This window comes from Alosa alosa, chromosome 1 (assembly GCF_017589495.1).
Source record: "Alosa alosa isolate M-15738 ecotype Scorff River chromosome 1, AALO_Geno_1.1, whole genome shotgun sequence".
Lineage (NCBI taxonomy): Eukaryota > Metazoa > Chordata > Actinopteri > Clupeiformes > Clupeidae > Alosa > Alosa alosa.
This window is the reverse complement of record NC_063189.1, coordinates 8,875,924-8,893,923: the sequence shown is the minus strand read 5'-3', so window position 1 is coordinate 8,893,923 and position 18,000 is coordinate 8,875,924. Positions and strand designations below refer to the sequence as shown.

Sequence of the window (18,000 nt, the reverse complement as noted above, 5' to 3'; positions counted from 1 at the left end):
ATTATCGCTTTTGTTCTTGTTTTTGTAACAAAGTAGACTAAATATGGAATAGCCTGTTTTGCCCTGCTACTCATAGCAATTGGCATGGGTTTGCAGGATATCATACAAATTTTTTTCAAGTTCATATTTTTTGCCATGTGAGGTCTTGGTCCTGCAGCTGCCATGACGCTGACTGCTGGCTGTGCTGGGCCCCTTGGCCCTGTCCAGAGGGTGGGGATGGCCTCGGGCCTGTGTCTCCTCTGGGAGCTGTAACGCCCACGGCCGGCCAGTCAGCGTGCCAGAGGCTGGAGCCCGCAGAGCTGACCGCTGTGAACTCTTCAGGCCAAATTCCCCTGACCGCTGTGAACTCTTCAGGCCAAATTCCCCTACTCAGGGCCCGTCCACACGGAGTCGCTTTTTAGGTTAAACGCAGAGGTTTTGCTTCGTCTTGGCCGAGCGTCCAAACGAATCCTGTAAACGCACTGCCCGAAACCGCACTTTTCTGAAACCTGGTCCCAGAGTGGAGAAATCTGAAACCGTAGTCCGTTTGAATTCGTTTAGACAGCTTTAAACCGCGACATCCTGCTTGCGTGATCGATGATGTCATCGCCACACCTCAGCTGCCCTGGACTTGCACTTATAGTATTGCCTAACAATACTAGTTTTCATACATGACATTACCTACGATTACACTCCGTAAGATAAATATCACAATGGTGCTGCGCAGCGCCGATAGCTTATGACTTGGTGGACTGAACACTGTTTTTTTCCCGGTGTTTTTTAATGCATTCTAGCTACTGTCAGTGACGTGAGAGAACTTAAGTTATTAGGAAAGTGCGGTGTAAGTTTACGCTATATTAATTTGTGCGTAGTGCCAGTGTCATTCATTTATTTTACATGTCTTTCACATGTCGAGTGAAATCAGATATAAGCATACAAAGACGCTTAGATCTCACGTTAAGCCGATGGTAGCACACTGAATGCAAATGCGCGATTTGATGCAGGCAAACGTATTGACTGTTACTACTTTAAGGTTTTATAGCAATATTATAAATGTGGCGACAGAATAGCCTAGAACTTGGGTAAGCCTTGGCGTTTAGTAGCCTAATTGCGGTGATAGCCAAAACGAATGTGAATCACGGACTATCCTACAACCAAAGAAAGTAAAGGGGATCAGTAGGCCTACCGGCGTTAGCCAAATAAAAGGACGGACTGCACCCTTCACAAACCGTAAAATAAAAGTTTATCAGTTTTACAGTTGACTACAGTTGACAGTTCACCATCAGTCCCACAAACAATTCTGGTTTCCTTACACTAGCCATTTCGTCATAGCCTATTCTGTCTGTTTGTAAAGCACTTAACTTTGGTCAATTTCTGTAAAGAAACAGTGCCACCTATAGGCTTGGGGTATGAAGTAACGTGTTGAGTCGTGTTGAGATGGATCCGTTTGGACGCAAATATTCTTGATGCGGTTTCAGGGAAGACGGAAGAAAAAAAGATCGGTTTCGTATGTGTGGACTAGCCCTCAGTCTCTGGACAACGTCACTGGGCCTGAATCATCAGTGTTGGGCTAGGCTTGGGAATATTGACCTGCTTTGGCAAACTGACCTGGTTTGGTTCAACTGACCTGGTTTGGTCCAGTTGACCTGGTTTGGTCCATTTTTACTGTGTGAGGCCCTGCAGATGGTTACATTTTATCTCAGCGTGAACTGATGGGACTCTGATATGGGTTGCTCATGTCCAGACACGTCCAGAATGTTTGAAGTTACTTTTACACTCCACACTCTGTATGTTATGTGTGTGATGTGGTTTCTTAAGTCATCTAAGTCAGCTTTTTGCTGTCTTTGCGTTGTGTCTGAATGACACTGTCCAGTTTTATTGGTTTGACTTCAGCTTGACCTCAGAAGCCCCTAGAGGGCTGGGAAGGGTGACCCCTCTACTTTATTGATCCCCTTAAGTTACGAGCCATTACAGCAGCGCCCCCCAGGGACCAGGCCCCTCTGTTACTGAATCATGTAATGAAGTGATGATCCCGACTTCTCCTCCATACAGCCAACCACAGTCCTGAGACTTGAGTTAAAGGAAAAGTCTGCCAATTTTTCACATAGATCTCTGTTTCTCAAGGTCACAGAGTACTGTCTGTGCAACCCCCCCAAAAAAAAAAAAAAAAAGGTGCTACCTAGCTTCCAAGTTGCTGCAGCTAACATCTAGAGCAACCAGGCAGCTACAGTGCTACACTCTGGGGGCATGTTTTTAAAAGCTGAACAGATGCCTGAGTGTTTCACCCACTCTTTGGTGCGTGCTTGGTTGTATAAGGGACAGTCCCTGTGCCAGACGTCACCCAATTCTTGTGCCATGATCCCAGCTCAGTGGACACTAAAGAAGCCTTATCACCAAGAGCCTTAATTGGCTTGTGATAGGTATCCTCTGACATTTGACAAGGGCCTGCATGTGAAATGCATAGCTGGATGACATAAAGACATTAATGAATGGACATGTGCTATAACTAATGAGGCTGTTGTACACTGTCTGTTTAAATAGCCTGATCAGTGAGGGGTGAAATCCTTCGAGATGAATTTGTTGAGGACATTATGCCTGTCCTCTGATGTTCATAAAGAGTCACATTTGCGGCATGATGGGAGGAGAAATGTTGTACGTAGGAGAAGAGGATTCTCTCTCTTTAGTGTGGAAGCTACTGTCTCTTCTCTTTCTCTCCTTTCCTCTCCTCTCATCTCTCCTTTCTCTCCTTTCCTCTCCTCTCATCTCTCCTTTCCTCTCCTCTCATCTCTCCTTTCTCTCCTTTCCTCTCCTCTCATCTCTCCTTTCCTCTCCTCTCATCTCTCCTTTCTCTCCTTTCCTCTCCTTCATCTCTCCTTTCTCTCCTTTCCTCTCCTCATCTCTCCTCTCCTCTCCTCTCATCTCTCCTTTCCTCTCCTCTCATCTCTCCTCTCCTCTCATCTCTCCTTTCTCTCCTTTCCTCTCCTCTCATCTCTCCTCTCCTCTCCTCTCATCTCTCCTTTCCTCTCCTCTCATCTCTCCTCTCCTCTCATCTCTCCTTTCTCTCCTTTCCTCTCCTCTCATCTCTCCTTTCTCTCCTTTCCTCTCCTCTCATCTCCTTTCTCTCCTTTCCTCTCCTCTCTTCTCTCCTTTCCTCTCCTCTCATCTCTCCTTTCCTCTCCTCTCATCTCTCCACCCACAAAAGGGATGACCTAATAGTGTCATTTTGCCAGGGGGATTCAGTCCCGGAAAAAAGAAGTAGAGAGAGAGAGAGAGAGGGGAGAGAGAGAGAGAGAGAGGGAGAGAGGGGGAGGGAGAGAGAGAGAGAGGGCAAGAGAGAGGAAGGTGGAGAGATGGAGAGAGAAAGGGAATGAATTCCAGATGAGAGCTCTGCGAGGAAGGAGAGAGACTCCTCTCCACTGCACCAGGCTGCAGCTGCCGGAGGTGCCTCCGTGGAGCTGGACCAACTGCAGTGGCACTCGAGGCACGTTTTCTCTCCACACCCCGCCTGTCCTGTTCTACCTGCCTGCCCGCCTGGCTGCCTGTGGAGAGTGTCCTCGCCTGGTGCTTCCTGCTCCCTCTAAGTCACACCAGGGCCATTTTTAGCTCTGCTTTCCAATCTAACCTGACACAGTTTTCACTGCCTCTCCCCATTTGCTGGTGACTGGTGGTTTCATCTCTCTCTCTCTCTCTCCCTCTTTCTGTCTCTCTCTCTTTCTCTCTCTCACTCTCTTGTTCCATCTCTCGTTCACACTGTCTGTGAGATTTCCATCTGTGCTGTTGCTGAGGAGGGGAGTGTTAGAGTTGAGAACATGAATGGAGCTCTTGGGTGGAGAAGCACAGTTCTTCCACTTCCACGGGGGGATGAATAATAATAATATAATAATAAGCTTTATTTGTATAGCACCTTTCATACTCAAATGAGCAGCTGAAAGTGCTTTACATTTGGAGCATGTAACACAGTAATAGTCAGTCAGTCATTATCAATCACTTTCACTTTTCTTCATTGCTGTGGCTGTTTATGATCCAATCAGCAACAAATCAGAAATATAGAAAATAACATGTAACACAGATATTAGAGAGGAGTCAGTCATTCATTCCCCTTTGTTGCTGTGGCTGTTTATGATCCAATCAGCAACATAGCAGAAATACTATTACACTACTATGGATATACTACTATGAACATGAAGGGCTTTGCGGCTCTCGCTCCTCATGCTCTCACTCTGCTTCGTGCATGATGGAACTCATGCCGGATTGCTCCACCAATTTGAGGATTACAAAGGAATCCCAGAATTCTCTCTTCCCAAGTCATCTAACTCTCTTCCCAAGTCATCTAACTCTCTTCCCAAGTCATCTAACTCTCTTGGGTGGATTATGGATGAGTTGAGTGTGAGATGGTTGGGTGTGGGAAAGTGTGGGGTGTTGTGGGAGGTTCTCTTCATGTCCATGATCACTGCACACTAGTACTGGATTGTGGTTCTTTTGTTAACCTCTAGTCAGTAACAGGCTTGTTGTCAGTTGCTAAAATAAAAAATAAAAAGACTGCAAACTCTCAGTACTTGTCCATACACACTCTCTCTGTCTCTCTCTCTGTTGTCTTTTTTCTTTGTTTTGTTTGGTCTGTTTTTGTCTGACATAGCCACTCATGCAACAACTGGCAGAGTAACAAACACTGCAACACATCATTTTCTATATTTATAGCAGTATCTTGAGTATAATTTTCTGGAAGGCATTTTAAGTAAAGTCCTGAACCCTGTTCCTGTCTCTTTCTCCTGTCAGACCATGTGCAGAATGAGGAGAACTATAGCCAGGCGCTGGACAGGTTCGGCAGCAACTTTATCAGCCGGGACAACTCTGACCTGGGGACGGCCTTCATCAAGTTTTCCGGCCTCATCAAGGAGCTGGCCGCACTGCTCAAGAACCTGGTGAGTGCCATGCATGCTGAAGCAGTGGAGTGGTGGCGGACAGTGATGCGGCCTCATCTCTGAGAGACCTTGTGTGCTGTTTGCGTACTGCATGCTGAAGTTCAGTCGTTGGGCAGTTCCCTGACCCTGTCCATTTAGTGTGCCCATTAGCACTAGGTGTTCCGTGTCTTTGTTGTCGAGTTGTCCTCAACTCGAGTTTTGAGTCCAGCGGAGTGGTGTGGGGAAGTGTTGTGATCCATTTAGCTGCAGGACAGTGCTGAGAAGGCTAGATATAGCCATTAGCATAGATAGCCATTAGCGTAGATAGCCATTAGCGTAGATAGCCATTAGCGTAGTCATCTAGGAATTGATCCAGGGGGGTGGACAGAAAGGCCTTGCATGCGCACACACAGTCCCACGCACACACACACACACACACACACACACACACACACACACACACACACACACACACACCATGGGCTTCTGCTGACACTAATGAGGTTCAAGCTTTCACATGAATTCTCAGATACATAAACACACACACGCACACACACAAGTCAAAGGATAGGGGGCATTTGTAATGTTCTGTCAATGTCTTCTTTTCCTCAGCTCCAGAGTCTGAGCCACAATGTGATCTTCACCCTGGACTCTCTGCTGAAAGGGGACCTAAAGGGAGTCAAAGGGGTAAGATTCAGATGCCCCACGCTGAGCTGTGCTGCACCACCCAGTCCTGCTCGGCCCTGTCCTGCCCTGCGCTTGGCTGTGCTGCCCTGTCCTGCCCTATCATGTGCGGTGTTGTTGGCTAATTGGATCGGGGCCCATTCTGTACACAAGCAATCACTCCCCTGACTGTGAAAACACACTCCCGCTGGACAGAATACCAGCACTGTAAATCTCAGGGGAGCTACACGAGGTCGTCCATTATTACCCTACAGTCACTGCCCACTCATCATCCCCCCTCCCCCCCTGTCTGTAATCCTCCAGGCGGATGTAAGGAGATGGAGGCTTGTCCATTACTCTGGCACTTCCTCTGTGAAGGACCTGACGGAGCTTAACAGCTGCTGGCCCACCAGCCTCACGCAAAAACATCTTCTCTCTCTTCTTTCTCTTTCTCTCTCCTTCTCTCTCTTTCTCTCTCTTTCTTTCTCTCCCTGTATCTTTCTCTATCTGCTTCCTTCGCTCTATTCCATCTACCCTTTTATCTTTCTCTCTTTCTCTCTCTCTCCATTCTTATCTCTTGATCCCTCGTTCCCTCCCCAGAGCCCTGGCATTAGTCAGGCTCCTCGCATCTCAGAGCACGTGCGCCTCTCGGCGCTGACAGGGCTGGTGATGTCAGCAGTCTGTCCGCATCATTGTGCGGATGTGTGACATTGCCCCGCCTCTCCATTCCCCTCCAAAATAGATGAGACGGCATGCCGCTCTGCAGCAGCCTACATCACAAGGCCTCTCTCCCTCTCCCTCTCCCTCTCTCTCTCTCCCTCTCTCTTTCTCTCTCCCTCTCTCTTTCTCTCTCCCTCTCACGCAAGACTCAGACACAAACACACTCCTACGTACACAAATAAGCATGTACACACACACAGACACACACACACAAGCACAAACACAAACACACAACACACAAACAGTTAAACAAACACACACACATAACACCTACACATTACATACAATATTACACACATACACTTTTTCACACACACACACATTACATTAACCCACACACATATTACATTATTGTCATTATTACACACACATTCCATTATTACCACATTATACACACACACACACACACATTACCCACACATTACATTATTACATACACATTATTAACATTACACACCCACACATAATATCACATGGTTACACACATTACAATAATAATACATAACACATAATACACACACACACACATCGTCACACATATTGAACACATTATTACATACACACACACACACACACACAGTACACCACACTGACCAGGAGAATCTCTTCTCTGCCCACCTCTTTCTGTTCACTCCGGACTGACTCAGCAGTGACCCACCCCCCCCAACAAACCCTCCCGTTCCCGGCCGTGTCTCCTGACGGCCGTGTTATTGACACAGGAAATGAGCTGTGTCTCAGGAGGAGAGGCCTCTCTAAACGAGTCGGCGCACTAAGAGGGCCATCAATCATTTACCGGCAGACAAGCTCATGATGCCGTACGGGCCGCGGGCAGCCTGAGGCACTCACCGCTAAAGGCCAGCAGTGCACTGGCCGAGAGGCGAGTGGGACTGGAACTGTGGATGGGAGTGTGACTGTGAGTGTGAGGCTGAGGCTGAGGCCTTTTACAGGGAATAACTGGGGCTGTTGTGGGGCGCGTAATGAGAAAAGTGGTCTGTAACTGGGGCCTGATTTAAGTTTATAGTCTCTCACACATTTAAGTCTCTCACACATTTTTATTGTCACTTGCTTCCCTCTGCAGGACATAAAGAAGCCCTTTGACAAAGCCTGGAAGGACTATGAGACCAAGTTGTAAGTGGCCGTGTGCTTGAGTGTGATGAAATGTGTAGCTCTCTGGTGTCGTGTGTGAGAGAGAGAGAGAGAGAGAGAGAGAGAGAGAGAGAGAGAGAGAGAGAGAGAGAGAGGTTGGTACGGTAGCAGTGTCTCAGCTGTGGCTCCCTTGTCTCTGCTTTGTCTCCGCTTTCAGCACAAAGATTGAGAAGGAGAAGAGGGAGCACGCCAAGCAGCACGGAATGATCCGGACAGAGATCACCGGCGCTGAGATCGCAGAGGAGATGGAGAAGGAGCGGCGCATCTTTCAGCTGCAGATGTGCGAGGTGGGTAGTGTGTGTGTGTGTGTGTGTGTGTGTGTGTGTGTGTGTGTGCGAGGTGGGTGGTGTGTGAGTGTGCACATCTCTCTGTGTGTGTGTGTGGATGTGTGTGTGTGCGAGGTGGGTGGTGTGTGAGTGTGCACATCTCTCTGTGTGTGTGTGTGTGTGTGTGTGTGTGTGTCTGTGTGTGTAGGTGTGTGTGTGTGCGAGGTGAGTGGTGTGTTACTGTGCACATCTCTGTGTGTGTGTGTGTGTGTGTGTGTGGGTGTGTGGGTGTGTGTGTGGGTGTGTGGGTGTGTGTGTGTGTTTGTGTCTATGAGTGTGTGTGTGCGTGGCTGTGTATGAATCTAAAGAGGTTAAGCTCAGTGCTACCTTGTTGTCTTTGCACAGCATGCCACAAAGAGATTACCACACAGAGAGCATGTCAGTGTCTTTCTACTATAAAATGAGTCACTTGGACAAATTGCCAGAGCCAGAAACCAAGAGCCTGAGGGATTGTTCTCATATATCTCTCCTATCTGTGTTGTTCATCTTTATGTTTCAGTATCTGATCAAAGTAAATGAGATCAAGACTAAGAAGGGAGTTGACCTGCTTCAAAACCTCATTAAGTACTACCACGCTCAGTGCAAGTGAGTACAACTCCACTCATTACCTTCCCCCCTCTCCTGTCAGTGCACGGCAGGATGTTATCCAACTCTATCGTTTCCTCCGTGTGGGACCATCAAAGACAGGCTTTTCTGGACTTATGCCTATAGTCGAATTGTGTGGCTACTGCAGCCAAAAATCTTTTTCTTTTTTAAAAACCTTCAGCTGGTACCGTCACCCATATATATATATATATATATATATATATATATATATATATATATATATATATATATATATATATATATTTATAATATATAATATATATATATATTATATATTATAAAATATATATTATATAATATATATATTTATTTATTACACTGCTCTTTACAAGGCAAGTAGAACGCTCCCATTGAATGGGATTTCCCAAAGTTCTACGGTAAAATATATTCATGTAATTACCGCTGCAAACATATAATTACCGCTGTCAATGGCAATGGGTTTTGTGCTTCTGATACGTCTTTCATATCACTACGCAAGGACTGGAACTTCATTCAAAAGTGAAAGCAGACGGTTAATCAGCTGTGTTCTAAAGAACGTTTGATTCAAGTTCAGCGTGTGTTGATGCGAACTATTTGTTTCTCAGCTGCGCATCAGGGTCCGGTTCGCCCTGTTGGGACTTATTTTCCCAGTAATGACCAGCGTTCTATACATTATCCCTTACACACACATGTGTCTTTGTGTCTAGTAGAGAAATCATCATTATTTGTGTGTCTGTCATGCACATAACGTTTTGTCACTCAGTTTAGCGTTGATGATTTGATGATTTTTATGCACCTGTGTACCTCAGTTTCTTTCAGGACGGTTTGAAAACGGCTGACAAGATGAAGCAATACATCGACAAGCTCGCTGCTGACCTCTACAATGTGAGTCTTGTAAGCTCGTCTGTGATGCGAGGCATTTCTCTTTAGATCTGGCCACACAGCTGGTCCCTCAGAAGTGTTCTGTTCTCTGTGAACACATCTGTCATGCATACAGCGGCCACAGAGGTCTGGCACGCTCTTGAGTGATGTTCTCTCCCCCACCCCACCCCTGTTAGATCAAGCAGACTCAGGACGAGGAGAAGAAGCAGCTGACCGCTCTGAGGGACCTTCTCAAGTCGTCTCTGCAGCTGGACCAAAAAGAGGTAGCTGCGCTACACCACCAACAGACCCAGCCATAGCACTGCTTCTAGAGGCGCTCCCACTACACACACCGCTCATCTCGTGTGCGGGCAGCTCCTTCTGTTCCAATAGTTCCACATAGATCAGATCACGCTCACATGCACTGCCTGTAAGCCTTAAAATTAGTCTGAGGCCAAAAGATTTGTTTTCTTCATCTCATGGAAGTTGAACAACTGTCTGACAGAGAATGGATTTGACTAGCAGTAAAAGGTAGCACATAACCAACTCACTGGTGTAAACTGGTGTGGTGTTTTCACCTCCTGATGTAAAGAGATTAGTGAGTAGGAGGAGGCATACCTCTGCCCTTAGTCATGAGGCTCTGGTGGGAAGGGATAAGGGACAGGGTTAGAACTGTCTAGCTGTATTTGGTGTTCAAGATGCATTTATGATGGTTACTGCTAGCACTGAATATATACCAAGAGTGTACAGACTGACACATACCTTGATATCAGCAGCAATACTGTGTGTGTGTGTGTGTGTGTGTGTGTGTGTGTGTGTGTGTGTGTGTGTGTTTGTGTGTGTGTGTGTGTTTGTGTGTGTGTGTGTGTGTGTGTGTGTGTGTGTGTGTGTGTGTGTGTGTGTTTGTGTGTGTGTGTGTGTGTTTGTTTGTGTTTGTGTGTGTGTGTGTGTGTGTGTGTGTGTGTGTGTGTGTGTGTGTGTTTGTGTTTGTGTGTTTGTGTTTGTGTGTGTGTGTGTGTGTGTGTGTGTGTGTGTTTGTGTGTGTGTGTGTGTGTGTTTGTGTGTGTGTTTGTGTGTGTGTGTGTGTGTGTGTGTGTGTGTGTGTGTGTGTGTGTGTGTGTGTTTGTGTTTTGTGTGTGTGTGTGTGTGTGTGTGTGTGTGTGTGTGTGTGTGTGTGTTTGTGTGTTTGTGTTTGTGTGTGTGTGTGTGTGTGTGTGTGTGTGTGTGTGTGTGTGTGTGTGTGTTGTGTGTTTGTGTGTTTGTGTGTTTGTGTGTGTGTGTGTGTTTGTGTTTGTGTGTTGTGTTTGTTGTGTGTGTGTGTGTGTGTGTGTGTGTGTGTGTGTGTGTTTGTGTTTGTGTCTTTGTTCTGCTTTGGTGTTATGTTAGAGTTTCTGAACATGGGGCCTTTTCTTAGACAAGGATTAAAAGCAACTCTGACTCATTGGAGATGTAGCGCCCTGACTGAAAGACTAATTAAGACCATGACCAGACTCAATCCCCGCACTGGGAAACTGCTCTTTCAGTGCCTGAATTTAAATTCACTCACAGCACACTCTCACAGACCAGAAAAGCATATTTGTTCAGGCAGGCACCCTCTGAGCCGCTCCCTGCTTGTTGGTGTGTTAATGGTTGTTCATTTTTTTTTAAATTGCAGGGCTCTATTTCAGTGGAGTCTTGCAGTGCATGCACTTTGGGCAGTAGTAGTTCTCTGCATGACGTACCTCAAAAGTGCCTCAATATGCATTTCTAACTCTGTGCTACTTCTTTCCTTCTGTCTGTCTGTCTGTCTTTGTTCTTTTTCTCCATCTTCTTAAATGCCTTCTCTGACTGAAGTCTAGGAGAGTAAGTGCCCAGTCTCTCTCTCTCTCTCTCTCTCTCTCTCTACCCCTCTCTCTCTCTGCTGATTAAAACTCTGCTCTTAATCAGCTCTCCTGTTGATATTCCTACTGCTACCTGTGCTTTTCTACTGCTAGCTTTGCTAATCAAAGTGGCATGATGAATTATTTTAAGGATTAATGAAAAACACTTTTTAATCAATGTTGTTAAATGTCAACTTCATTCACTGACTTTATTTGATGTGTCGTCAATGGTGTGTGCGTGTGTGCGTGCGTGCATGCACTTGTGTGTGTGTGTGTGTGTGTGTGTGTGTGTGTGTGTCTGTGTGTGTGTGTGTGTGTGTGTGTGTGTGTGTGTGTGTGTGTGTGTGTGTGTGTGTGTGTGTGTGTGTGTGTGTGTGTGTGTGTGTGTGTGTGTGTGTGCAGGACTCCCAGAGCAAGCAGAGTGGCTACAGCATGCACCAGCTACAGGGCAACAAGGAGTTTGGCAGTGAGAAGAAGGGCTACCTGCTGAAGAAGAGTGATGGGTGGGTCATCATCAGCCGCCACTCACAGCCTCCAAATATACCATACAGTTATACACTGGACAGGCGACTACAGTCACAGGGTTTTCCTTAAAAAATGATCCTGACATAATGTAGCTTTATTTTTCTGTACCTCAATTTGAAATCGCTTTGGATAAAAAAGCCTCTGCCAGAGGAATAAATATAAATGTAAAAATGATGGGCAGGTTTCTTCACAACAGCAGAGAGAGAGAGGAAGCGAGAAAGAGAGAGAGAGAAAGTGAAAGAGGTAGGCCCTGATGTGTTTTTCTCCCCAGCCTGCGTAAGGTGTGGCAGCGCAGAAAGTGCTCTGTGAAGAACGGCATCCTCACCATCTCCCACGCCACGGTAAACACACACTCGTCTCACCAGCTCTCCTGTTTCTCACTCCCCCGCACTTTCACACTCCAAACATTACACATGTTTACATGTTCACACAAAAATAAACATTTTCAATATTAGACAAATAGCTCTACTGTGCATGACAAAATGCTCAGCTTATTATGCCAGGTGTTCTTCCAGAGTCCTTGTATGTTAAAACACACAGCACATACCAAAACAAAACCCTGTGCTTAATCAAGTGCCCGAGGCCCCTTGGATCATCAGACTGTAATCCTCCCTTGCACTGATGGGTCCACACCTACACATTCCATATGCATTCATCACATATTTGGGTTGGCTAGACAGAGGCGCTAAGAGACTATTTATGACATGAATTTATATGAAATAAATAGGTCAGAGTGACCTTTCTGTAAAGAATTTTTAAAGAGTTTTTAAAGAATTTTCTATAGTTTGTGTGCACAACAAAAGAGTTTCTAAATGATACTCTAATGCACACTCAGACACACATAATTATACACTTTCATCCATAACTCCAGATGAAACACATGCATTACTCACACAGGCATGAGGTGCCATTACCTTAGATACACCTCTATTCTGATGCAGGAACAGCATGTAGCCCTTTTCTGAAATCAAATGAATGGTTATTAGCATTGTAGCCTGCCTCTGGGGAATGGGAACAACATGCGTCATAGCATTTAGCGATCTTTAGCACCACACTGGCACTTACATAGTCTGACGTAGTCATACTCAATTCTAGTCAGAATATGAGTCTGATACTGCTCCATTGGGACGTAATTATGGGGCGTGTTTCAACCGATACAGGGGGGGGAATGCCTCTGCACTCAATTGGATAGACCTAACCAATCAGAGCAACAAAATAGCTTACCGTGAGGTGTAGGAAGAAAACACACGAACCATCCTTCTGCTCCTATATCCCCTCCGTTTTTAAAATAATTCTGTTGAACAGTGATATGCTACAAACATGTTAAACAGCTGGGAAAGGCTGTCGCAAATCCCTCGAACAGGTGGTCAATCAGAGATTTCAAATGAACGAGGGAACATGTCGCAATGCAACAGCGCTGTTTTCCCTTGATGAAAGTGAAACCACGAGTTTTCCCACATCTCAACTTTGGCTTTGGCAAGTTTTCAGAAATAATCGTTTTCAGTGATACAAACTCATTAAATAATATGAATTTTCAATATGGGGTCTTAAAAGCCATGTATCCTTCTAGCCACAGCGTTTTTGTTTCAAACATAAGCCTAATCTAAGCATGCTCAGATGATGTGATAGACCAGGCGCTGTTGCTCACCTGTCCATCATCGTAAAGCCTGATTTGATTGGTCCGCCTGATATAGGGCGAGCATACTTCCACCACAATGAAGCAATGCCAGACCGAACTTCCCGACCTCAGTTGTGGACGGACTAAGTTCGGAATGGAACCCAGGCTAGCACTTACGCACGGAACAGACATCTCCCGTGCTGTTCAGGTAGCCTCTCAGTTCCTGTTCCGTCTCTGTCCAAAGTTCTCATAGAACCTTCTGTCTCTCTCTCTCTGCTCAGTCAAACAGGCAGCCAGTCCGGCTCAACCTGCTGACGTGCCAGGTCAAACCCAGCGGGGAGGACAAGAAGTGCTTCGACCTGATCTCTCGTGAGTGCACACGTACACACTCCCAGCCAGAGGAGGATGGGGGGGGGGAGGTGGGGGCGGGACGCAGGAGTGTGTGGGGGTCGCGTGGGACTGTGGAGGGAGACGGCAGGGCATCATAACCGCAGGAGGACTGTGCAATGGTGAGGGAGACGGCAGGGCATCATAAGCGCAGGAGGACTGTGCAATGGTGAGGGAGACGGCAGGGCATCATAACCGCAGGAGGACTGTGCAATGGTGAGGGAGACGGCAGGGCATCATAAGCGCAGGAGGACTGTGCAATGGTGAGGGAGACGGCAGGGCATCATAACCGCAGGAGGACTGTGCAATGGTGAGGGAGACGGCAGGGCATCATAACCGCAGGAGGACTGTGCAATGGTGAGGGAGACGGCAGGGCATCATAAGCGCAGGAGGACTGTGCAATGGTGCGGCTGTAACAAGCGGATCTTCATTTCCGCTTTCCTTCCTGGTGATGTGCTAACCGCATTCTCCAGTAGATCCCTCTTTGCCTCTCTGTCTCTTTGTCTCCCTTTGTCTCTCTGTCTCTCTCTCTCTCTCTCTCTCTCTCTCTCTTTGTCTCTGTCTCTCTCTCTCTCTTTGTCACTCTGTATCTGTTCCCCTTGAGGTTTGTTATCCTCGGTCTGTGGCGGGCCTGGTTGTTGCACTGAGCGTAATGATTTTTCTGTTCCTGCTTCACAGACAACCGCACATATCACTTCCAGGCAGAGGATGAGCAGGAGTTTGTGATGTAAGTGCTAGTGATATAACTGGGCTGTCTGTGTTTGTGTTCATTCATTATTTACCTCAAAACATGTTTAAAGGAAACTCATCTTTAGGCATAAATATTGGTCTCCCCCCCTCCCCGATGTTACACCAACAGCACTACAAATTTTAGTGTTATAGTGACAATTTAGCTTATTCCTTATGTACTGATTAAACTCAAGCAAACCATGTACATGCCTTGTACATAGCTTGTACATATCTGTTTTACACAGTGGTTCTGTGTGTGTGTGTGTGTGTGTGTGTGTGTGTGTGTGTGTGTGTGTGTGTGTATGTTTCTTGCAGCTGGATCTCTGTGCTGACCAACAGTAAGGAGGAGGCTCTGAACATGGCCTTTCAGGGTGGCCAGAGCACCGGAGAGGACACCATGGAGGACCTGACCAAAGCCATCATAGAGGACGTACTACGCATGCCCGGCAATGAAGCCTGCTGTGACTGTGGGGCTCCTGGTCAGTTTCTCTCAGTTGAAGTTTCTCTCTAACTCTTTCTTTCTTTCTTTCTTTCCTTTTTTCTCCCTGCTCTTTCTTTAAAAGATGCAAGACAGGAAGTCTATCAACACAGATGCAAGTAAAGCCTCATGCGCCCTCTTGTGTCAGTAAAGTGTACTGCAGCACTTATATGCCCTGTAGAATGGGCCTGTCTTCATTCACTGTCCTCATTTTTGTCCTTTTCAGAGCCCAAATGGTTGTCCACAAACTTGGGCATCCTGACCTGCATTGAGTGCTCCGGAATCCACCGGGAGATGGGGGTGCATATCTCCCGCATTCAGTCCATGGAGCTGGACAAACTAGGGACCTCAGAACTCTTGGTGAGCTACTGCTCTGCAGGACTCTGCCCTTTAGAATATGATTATAAACATATTTTGTGGAAATGTTAAGGTATTTCTATAGTAGACCTTGCCTCTTGTTCTTCACACAGCTGGCCAAGAATGTAGGGAATAGCAGTTTTAATGAGATTCTGGAGGGGAATCTTCCCAGCCCTTCCCCAAAGCCCACACCAACCAGTGACATGTGAGTATTCATGACAACAGTATAACTCTTAGTAATCTCACTAATGTACGCTGCAGCGCTCTCTGTGACTGAGCGGCGCTCTGTGGCCTGTGCCCGCAGGACTGAGAGGAAGGAGTACATCAACGCCAAGTACGTGGAGCACCGTTTCGCGCGGCGCACAGCCTCCACTGCGACAGCGCGACAGGGTGACCTGTACGAGGCGGTGCGGACGCGGGACCTGCTGGCCCTCCTCCAGCTGTACGCGGACGGCGTGGAGCTCACTGACCCCTTCCTAGAGGCAGGCCAGGTGAGGAGGAGCTCCACACAGGTATGGGGCTTTGATAGTCCTTTAGGAGCTCAGTGCTTCTCAAATTAAGTATAGTAGAGTATAGTATAGTATATATACTCTTTTGATCCCGTGAGGGAAATTTGGTCTCTGCATTTATCCCAATCCGTGAATTAGTGAAACACACACAGCACACAGTGTACACACAGTGAGGGGAAGCACACACTAATCCCGGCGCAGTGAGCTGCCTGCATCAACAGTGGTGCTCGGGGAGCAGTGAGGGGTTAGGGGCCTTGCTCAAGGGCACTTCAGCCGTGCCTACTGGTTGGGGTTCAAACCGGCAACCCTCCGGTTACAGGTCCAGAGTGCTAACCAGTAGGCCACGGCTGCCCCAAATTAGGATGATGGCAGCCATATATTCACCATATTATTGCTATCTCTGTGTCCCAATCCGTCAGCTCTAAAGCAGACAACACTTGCACAGTGTACCGAATAGGATACATACATGTCTTACATAGTGAGGATGAGTAAAATAGTTGTTTTAGCTTAAATGTATGAATAATTGCACATACCTTTGTACGGATTCAACACTGGAACATTGTTGATTCATCCAGTCAAGGGTCTTATGATGGGTTATCTGATGAGCTCAGTCTGTGATGCTGGTGCAGGATTTAAGACAGTCACCTTTAATCGGTATTTGAGCTCAATCTAATTAACGTGTCAGCTTTGAGGTGTTAAACTGCAAAATGTTGTTTGTGACAGGACCCTGGGGAAACCGCTCTACACTTTGCTATCCGAACAGCAGACCAAACGTCTCTTCACCTGGTGGATTTCCTCGTCCAGAACAGGTACATCAGCTCACAGTTATCACACCACACAAAGAGTTCTGAAGGGTGACATAGCAAGCCTGGTTCCAGCTGGAATGTTGCATGCCCAGCAGGGTGACCTTTGGTGAAAACGGTCACTGAAAAAGTCACGTGTTTCCATAACACTGCCTACTAACTTGGAGGGCCTACAGGTGGCCTGCTATTATGTCATTGGTTTGTGTAGATGACGCTGGGTGTTTTGTCCTTGTGTTTACAGTGGGACTCTGGACAGGCAGACTGACAGTGGGAACACAGCTCTCCACTACTGCTGCCTTTATGAGAAACCTGAATGTCTCAAGCTGCTACTCAGGAGCAAGCCAGCCATTGACATTAGTGAGTTTAATCAGCATGTTTATCAACTATCTTTGGCCACTGGCTCATCAAGGTGTCCTGCTCCTATCCCAGTATAGGATTATGTGATTGTTTACTCTAAAGGGGAACTGTGTACGGTTCAATTCCGTTGCCTTGGTCTTGATCTAATCATGTGATGTCTGTCTGATTGCAGCCAACCAGAGTGGAGAGACTGCTATGGACATAGCCAGGAGGCTGAAGAGCTCCCAGTGTGAAGAGCCAGTGAGTGTTCTCTGACCATTTAGTGTAATCAGTGACCTTAAGGGTCCACTTCTTTTTCTCCGTAGCCACTTACAAAGCAATAGAAGTCATTTGGTTCGATTGGACTTGCAGTTGGATTGCTTTGTTGACCAGTTGTTTCTCAAGAAGGTTATTGTCTCTCTCTCTCTCTCTCTTTCTCTGTTTCTGTATCTTTTTATCTCTTTAGCTTATGGAGGCTGCTGCAGGCAAGTTCAATCCGCATGTTCACGTGGAATATGAGTGGAACCTGCGTCTGGAGGAGATCGATGAGAGCGATGATGACCTGGATGACAAGGTACAACTTCCACCGACCGCTCTGAGTTATACGTTCTCTGAAAGAATAACGTGTATTAGTAGCAATAACGATAATCCTGCATTCATAGGATTCGTAATGATTCTGTTATGAAGTGCTAATGCGTTTCCCTGTGTGGCCACCACAGCCCAGCCCGGTGAAGAAGGAGCGGTCTCCTCGGCCGCAGAGCTTCTGCCACTCGTCCAGCGTGTCCCCCCAGGAGAAGCTGTCCCTGCCGGGCTCCCTGGGCCACCGCGACAAGCAGAGGCTCTCCTACGGGGCCTTCGCCAACCCCGTCTACAGCACCTCCACCGACACACCGGCCTCTCCCGGCGCAGATGGACCCACCCTGGTGGGCAGGAGTTCAAGTAAAGGTAGCCGTCGCCATGACTACTGCCTTACATCTCTCACTTATGTGTTTGAGTAATTGTCAGTTGTAATTTAGTAATTACAGTACAGAAGAATCTGGTGTAAACTGTCAAAAATACAGTAGTATATTCTGAACCTGGAATCAATCCACACACATTAACACACACTTTCAAAAAAACACAGCAGGAATCACTGGCTTGACTTTATATGTGTGTTTAGATGTGCTTGTAAAGAGACTTTGTGCACAATCCCACGTGCAGGACAAAAGCATGCAAGAG

The 18,000-nt window shown here is 46.8% G+C and overlaps 1 protein-coding gene across 5 annotated transcripts in view; it reads left to right on the top strand.

Moving 5' to 3' along the window:
• asap1a (ArfGAP with SH3 domain, ankyrin repeat and PH domain 1a) overlaps positions 1 to 18,000 on the top strand; it is a 38,527-nt gene that overhangs the window by 14,980 nt on the left and 5,547 nt on the right. For 2 of the 5 annotated variants that reach the window (XM_048250233.1, XM_048250251.1), the window contains exons 5-25: positions 4,756 to 4,901; positions 5,493 to 5,567; positions 7,342 to 7,391; positions 7,567 to 7,696; positions 8,235 to 8,320; positions 9,130 to 9,205; positions 9,379 to 9,465; positions 11,015 to 11,023; positions 11,443 to 11,543; positions 11,837 to 11,906; positions 13,465 to 13,552; positions 14,249 to 14,297; positions 14,615 to 14,778; positions 15,004 to 15,137; positions 15,248 to 15,339; positions 15,439 to 15,625; positions 16,367 to 16,452; positions 16,688 to 16,803; positions 16,976 to 17,043; positions 17,249 to 17,356; positions 17,502 to 17,727. In XM_048250233.1, coding sequence (XP_048106190.1) covers positions 4,756 to 4,901; positions 5,493 to 5,567; positions 7,342 to 7,391; positions 7,567 to 7,696; positions 8,235 to 8,320; positions 9,130 to 9,205; positions 9,379 to 9,465; positions 11,015 to 11,023; positions 11,443 to 11,543; positions 11,837 to 11,906; positions 13,465 to 13,552; positions 14,249 to 14,297; positions 14,615 to 14,778; positions 15,004 to 15,137; positions 15,248 to 15,339; positions 15,439 to 15,625; positions 16,367 to 16,452; positions 16,688 to 16,803; positions 16,976 to 17,043; positions 17,249 to 17,356; positions 17,502 to 17,727 — 2,148 coding nt within the window. Of the gene's footprint in view, positions 1 to 4,755; positions 4,902 to 5,492; positions 5,568 to 7,341; positions 7,392 to 7,566; positions 7,697 to 8,234; positions 8,321 to 9,129; positions 9,206 to 9,378; positions 9,466 to 11,014; positions 11,024 to 11,442; positions 11,544 to 11,836; positions 11,907 to 13,464; positions 13,553 to 14,248; positions 14,298 to 14,614; positions 14,779 to 15,003; positions 15,138 to 15,247; positions 15,340 to 15,438; positions 15,647 to 16,366; positions 16,453 to 16,687; positions 16,804 to 16,975; positions 17,044 to 17,248; positions 17,357 to 17,501; positions 17,728 to 18,000 lie in introns of all 5 variants that reach the window. The other 3 variants (XM_048250213.1, XM_048250223.1, XM_048250241.1) reach the window with 3 other exon arrangements.